Source organism: Coptis chinensis, chromosome 1, assembly GCF_015680905.1.
Source record: "Coptis chinensis isolate HL-2020 chromosome 1, ASM1568090v1, whole genome shotgun sequence".
Lineage (NCBI taxonomy): Eukaryota > Viridiplantae > Streptophyta > Magnoliopsida > Ranunculales > Ranunculaceae > Coptis > Coptis chinensis.
In genome coordinates this window covers 80,833,026-80,839,874 of record NC_141456.1, presented here as the reverse complement: position 1 = coordinate 80,839,874, position 6,849 = coordinate 80,833,026, and the positions used below count along the sequence as shown (strand labels likewise).

Genomic DNA, 6,849 nt, shown 5'->3' with positions numbered 1-6,849 from the left:
TAACATTGTTATCAAACCCTTCTAAATGTAATGACTTCTTTTTTGCTTCGGCTATGTTTTTGCTTTTACCGACCACGACTTTTCTTGATACACTTTAATTCATACGTTCTGTCTTTACATTTGTGACATTTCGTTTGACCCTGGTGCCACCGGGGATTCTTTTCTTCTTGGTTGGTGGTTACTACAGATCGGTTTCTTCTACTATTTTTTTTTAGAATTTGGTCCTTCGGCTGGTGGCACCACATTTCCCTGTTTGTTGTTACCACATTTCTAACTTTGTTGACAGATTCGTCTCCATTACATTTCGATGGTGCTGATAGTTTAGGATGACTTTGGTTTCTTTCTCCTCACCTTTTTATTTAACTTCTTTACTTTTTTGTCAGTTGTGGTTAGATTTTATTCTTGCTTTTGTGACTTCTCAGAAAAACATGTAGGACCCGCCTGAAGGGCACAAGGTTCTTGAAATCAAGGTATCACGTAGACGGTGCAATTTAGGCCCTTGCTTTGTTATTAGTTTGAACAAATAAATTCTTTTAATGCATTTTTGAGGTTGTCCTTGCATTTTCACTATGTAGGGGGTGTGGAGATCTACCCGGCGACAATACGTAACCAAATTCGAAGTCGAATTGTCAAAGAAGTTGAGGTATGTGTCTAATTCTTATCTCCGCAATTGTCAAGTGTTGTCCGATGCTAGCGTGTCTAATCCCCATTACTAACTCAACCAATAAACTGTCTGCTTTCTTTATTTTTTCCGGTAGTCAGGCTCACAAGTTCGTCGATCAAGGGCGTGGGCGCAGCTTCGCACTGAAGCTATTAACGAAATGAAGGTGCGTTTATATTTTCGAGCATGATATATTTTGCTTTTTGCTTATTCCCCGCACATGTATTCATTTAGTTTTCTTTTTCCCACCGTAAACTGTACAAGCACAACACCCAATGGTTGGGGAGAACTTGCTGCCTTAACCTATTAATTAACCCATTTTGCGTGTGGCTTCCTCCCCGGCTTTTAAACAGCCAAAAAAACATTTGATCATTGTGTCGTTGTTAATACAATGTCTTATTATGACCATAGCATCTCTTATTTCGATCATAGCGTGCCATTTTAACTGTGCTTATTTCGATTGATTACTGTTCAAAGCCAGTTGCAAGCTCCAACGAAACGCCACGAGTGCAGCTCCAACACCAACTTGCTCCAAGATCTGCTCCTCCTCTGCTTTCTCGCCGCACCATCGCACAACGTGCTCGGAGGGAAAGAGAGCGCCTTTCATCTTCAACCACATCTCAGGGAATGCAACAACCATTTAAAGATATTCGCATCCATTTGAGCCCAACTGTGACACCTAACCGAAAGACACTAGCGCGCCGTGTCCGAAGCGACAGAGACAAAATGGCCCGCCTTCCTAGCTCAACTTTAATTAAGCGCGGCTGTGTGCCACCATCAACTCATCGGCCCCATTGCTACGCACCTGTCGTTGAGGGTTCCCTATCAGCGCAAAATGGAAATAAAAAAAATGGGAAGGACATCGTTTATGATTTGGCTCCGCAACCACGGCATTACACAATCACGTATTTAGTTGGGTCATCATCTAAAGGGGACTGCACACGAGAGAATGAAGTTTTTTTCCGAGAACAAATTAAGGATGTTAGCACCTTTGATCCACCCATGTGTGTTAGTCAAAAAAGATCAGCCTCCTTAAAATTCTTCAAGTACGTATTTTCTCTTCCGTTTGGATTGCCCCCTCAAAGCTTTATGCTACTTTGGAGAAAACTTATGCACTAAATACTTTTTCGTGTACAGTACCCCGTCTGAGCGATGTAACGAAAGAGCCAATTGTACCGCTGGAGATGTGTTTGGGGTTGAAATGAGGAATTCATTTGATTCGGTATGCCTAAGCAAAGGCGTTGCAACAAATCTCCTCGTGAAACCGTTGACTGATTTGCGGAAGGGGCGCCATTATCGGGACGGATGGATGTGTGTTGCCCACATTGTTGACTCTTCCTTTGGATCGCTGAGAAATTGACAAATTCATCCAAAAAAAACCCTAAATTTGGGATGTGTTGTTTACAAGGGAAAGTCAGACTGCCCTTGCTATCGCCATTGCCACCTGCTTTCCACTCACTATACGAAGGAAATGATGGACGCGCAGTGTCATTCCGTGAGCACATTCGTGCATATAATGCATGTAATGCTTTTACAAGCCTTGGTGTGGATCCGGACCAACGCGTATTGAGTGGACGTGGCCCACAATCATTTGTCATCCATGGAGAACTTTATCACAGAGTCGGGTCACTCCTTCCATCTCTAGGCAAGGATCCCGTCTATTCACAACTTTACTTCTATGATGGAAACGAGGCTTTGAATCACCGTCTTCGTAGGAACCCTCATCTATCAAAGGACGTTTTGAGCATCATTCAGGACACTCTTATCCAAAACAACAACTTTTACAGGTTGTATATGAATGCTTTTGAGATTTTGAATACAAGTGATTCTCCAAATAACAATGTCCCAGCCCAATTGCATTATAGCTATGGGAGTGACCGGCGTCGCTACAACCTTCCATCCACAACAGAGATAGCTGTGATTTTGCCAGGAGAGGGGAGTACGTTTGATAGCATGCGAGATATTGTTCTTCGCTTGCGAGAAGGTCGGTTAGAAAGGATCAGCGAGTGTAACCCCGCGTATTCTCCCCTCCATTATTTTCTTCTCTTTCCGCGAGGGGATCTCGGTTGGTCTCCTGACCTGCGTCAGTGGAATGTCGTGAACAATTGTCCCACCGATGCGCGTTTGACACAAGCGCAATACTATGCCTATCGTATGTTTGATCGCGCATCAGAGTATTCCCCTATTTTGAATGCGGGCGCCCTAGGCCAACAACTTTTAGTCGATGCTTGGGCTGCAACAGACCAGAACCGCGTGCGTTTTCTTAGAGATCGACAAGCTCAAATTCTGTGCAGAGTTATACTAGGGATTAACAGATATTGCAGCACAAGGGCCGCATCCAAGCCAAGTTGGGCAGTGTGTTATCCTGCCATCATCTTATACAGGCAGTCCAAGGCATATGTACGAGATTTACCAAGATTCAATGGCCATCACACGCTACCATAAACATCCGGATGTTTTTCTTACAGCAACTGCGAATCCGAATTGGCCTGAAGTTCTAACGGAGCTTAAAAAACATCAAAAATCGAATGATAAACCAACGATAGTGGCGCGTGTTTTTGAGATGAAGCGTAGAGCAATAATGGATGAAATCACCAAGAAACACATTTTCGGTCGTGCGGTCGCACATGTTTACACCATTGAATTCCAAAAGCGTGGCCTTCCACACATGCACGCTCTTATATTCCTACAACACGAAGACAAGATTCGTACCACTGAACAAGTCGATCGAATTGTTTCTGCTGAGATTCCAAATCCTGACACACAACCTGCTCTCTTTCAAATAGTTATGAAATGTATGATTCATGGTCCGTGTGGTTCTGAATATCCAAAAGCGCCCTGCATGCAAGATGGTCGTTGCAGGTTCCAATACCCGCGGGAATTTGCTGAGAAAACAACGATGGATCAAGAAGGATACCTGCTTTATATGCATTGCACCACCGGCATAGAGTACAAGTGCAAGAAACATAAAGTGACCAACCAAAATGTAGCTCCATATAATCTGTACCTATCTGAGCTGTTTGATTGCCACATTAATGTTGAAGTGTGTGCATCAGTTCGGGCAGTCAAATATATCCATAAATACATTTACAAGGGTTTTGACAAAACAACCATGGTGTTAACTGGAGCAAATGATGAGATACAACAATACATCGACGCGAGGTATATCGGCCCACATGAAGCTATCTGGCGGCTTCTAGAGTTTAACATGCACCAAGAGGTACCCAACATTGTTCGCTTAGCAATACATTTGCCTGGGATGCATCGGGTTCTGTACGACCCAACCGAACCACTGGATGAAATTCTCGCTCGAGCTGAACATCAACAATCAACTCTAACCGCATTCTTTAAATGTTGTGCTGAAAATCCAAAAGCCTGAGAGTTCACTTATTCAGAGATGCCTGGAGCCTTCGTTTACAATAGGGGTTTTAAAAAATGGACACTCAGGAGTCGAGATAGTTGTTTCGCTATTGGTCGAATATTTTTTGAGAAACCTAATGCCGGGGAGCGTTTTTATCTACGCATGCTGCTAACCGTTGTTAAAGGGCCCACATCATTCGCATCACTTAAATTGGTGGACGGTGTTCCATACAGTACGTTTAAGGAAGCATGTATTGCACAAGGGCTATTGGAAGATGACCAAGAGTGGAACCAATGTTTGCAGGAGGCATCTTGCATGCGGACGGGGTATCAGCTGCGCCGATTGTTCAGCATTATCCTAACAGAGTGCTCTCCAACGCGTCCGGAAGTATTGTGGAACAGATTTGCCGTTAATATATGTGATGACCTTCGGCACAAGATGAAAACTGAGTTTCTTATAGGGAATCCATCTGAGGCCCGAGTTACAGACTACGGTTTGTTTTTGTTGGAACAGCTGCTACAAGAAAGTGGGAAGAATCTATCGAATTTCCCTGACATGCCCCTACCAAAGGAAGATTGGAGCCGTGTTGTTGGAAACAGACTCATCTGGGAGCATCAGCAGCTAAACCATCAGGGCTTACAAGAATCAACTGATGCTAATATTAGTCGTCTCAATGAAGAGCAACGCAATGCTTTTAATGCGGTGACAGAATCCGTACACAATGCTCAAAGGGGATTTTTTTTTTTTCTTGAATGGAGCCGCGGGCACAGGGAAGACATTCATGTACAATACAATTGCAGTGTCATGTCGTTGTATTGGTAATATCGTTATAATGGTGGCTTCCTCTGGAATTGCATCTTTGCTATTGTCTGGGGCTGCACTGCTCACTCGACATTTAGTTTGCCCTTAAACGTCTTCAACGACACCATGTGTGGGTTTGGCAAAGATTCATTGCAGGCCGGACTTTTCAGAGAGGCAAAACTTATTATTTGGGATGAAGTCCCCATGCAACATAGATACTGCGTTGAAGCCGTTGATCGGTCGCTTCAAGATATCTATGAAAACAAAAAAAAATTCGGTGGCATAACCGTTATTCTAGGAGGGGATTTCCGGCAAACATTGCCCGTTATACCAAAAGGGGTCCGTGAAGATTTTGTTGCTGCATCTTTGCGTAGGTCTCAACTCTGGAGGCATGTGGAAGTTTTGCATCTATTTCAAAACATGCGCCTGGACATGTCGGATGTAGACAACATTGACTTTGGAACCTATCTTACCGAGGTAAATACTTATGACAACATTGCCTTTGAAATGTTGTTGCCGCAAATACTTAACGTTGAACTAAACACTTTACTTTTAAGTGATCGTGTAGATAGGCACAAATCCAGAAGAAACAGTTGAGCTGCCATCAGGTATACAAAACTGTATAGATCTCAGACACCTAATTCTCTCTGTATACCCTGAGTTGGACAAGGAGGGCACGGCTATACCAGAATTCCTAAGAGAACGTACTATTCTAGCTGCAAGGAACGATGATGTCAAGGATATTAATGACATGGCCTTGCGTTTGTTTCCTGGCGAAGTTCTCAAATATTTGGCTGCAGATAAAGCTGTTGATACTGATTGTAAACCTACGTCCACAAAAAAAAGGAAAACAACCAACTCAACTCCAGATGTTGCTGACTCTCAATCAAATGAAAGGAAAAACCGTGATAAGTCTCCTGCACCTATTGGCGACTATCCAACTGAGTTCCTTAACTCGCTTGACCCATCCAGTTTACCTCCTTTCAGGCTCAAGTGAAACTTGGGTGCCCAATTATGTTGCTCAGAAACATTGGTCCCAAAGCTGGCCTTTGCAATGGAACGCGCCTGATTGTTCTCCAATGTGCCCCTAAAGTGATTGAAGCAATCATTATAACCGGGGAACACGCAGGCGAGCCAACACTTCTACCTAGGATCTCTTTGACCCCTTCATCTACAGAGCTGGCCGTCCCAATGACACGCCGCCAGTTTCCAGTTAGACTTGCGTACGGTATGACAATAAATAAATCCCAAGGGCAGTCAGTGAAGTATGTTGGGATAGATTTACGAACTCCTGTATTCAGCCATGGACAATTATACGTGGCACTCTCCAGGTGCACATCTTCGAAGAGAATTAGTGTAGTCCTTCCACCAAACTCTTCTAGATGTACCACCAATATCGTGTACCCAGAAGTTCTATTGTAATGAACTTATGCTAAATTGTCTTCGATTATTCTAGAAGTTGTTATTTATGTTGAAGTTGGTTTCCCCTTCCTCATCCCACTTCTCACATTTTGCTTATTATGGAAAGCATCTTTGTAATCTGCATAGTGCATCAAGTTACTTGATAAGAGCCCAAAACTATAGTTTTAACCCTGTAACAGTCATACTTTTAGACCAATTATGTGAGTAATAATTAAGAGTTAAACCGATTCGTGTTTTATGCATTTCGGGCTTCAAAGTCCATTATGTGCAAAATGTGCCACTTTTAGCGAGATAAAGGAGCAAAGGTCGGTTACTAAGGAGTTCCGTGACTAAAGGCCAAGATTCAAGAAGACAAAGCCTTTCTAAAGCCCGATCAAAAGCTGAAAAGTCGACGAGGGTAAAGCTTGAAGACACAAGTCAGCAGAACTTTCGAAGGCCGTATCTTTGGACTCAGACCTCGGAATGGGGCCTACCTTATGTCAAAACGACCAGCTCGGAAAGAGCTTTCCAATGGTCCAAGCCTTGACTCAATCAGAGGAGCAGAAGTAGATGAAAAGTCTGTTGAAGCCAACTGCAGCTGAAGAGGCCTTTTTAGACTGAAAGA

At 43.3% G+C, this 6,849-nt stretch overlaps 1 protein-coding gene across 1 annotated transcript; it reads left to right on the top strand.

Moving 5' to 3' along the window:
- The first annotated feature begins 4,058 nt into the window (after positions 1-4,058).
- LOC147525389 (uncharacterized) lies at positions 4,059-5,820 on the top strand. Its single transcript, XM_086579287.1, has 3 exons — positions 4,059-4,736; positions 4,980-5,300; positions 5,392-5,820. The coding sequence occupies exons 1-3, from the start codon at positions 4,059-4,061 to the stop codon at positions 5,818-5,820; spliced, it is 1,428 nt and encodes a 475-aa protein (XP_086435413.1).
- The last annotated feature ends 1,029 nt before the right edge of the window (positions 5,821-6,849 follow it).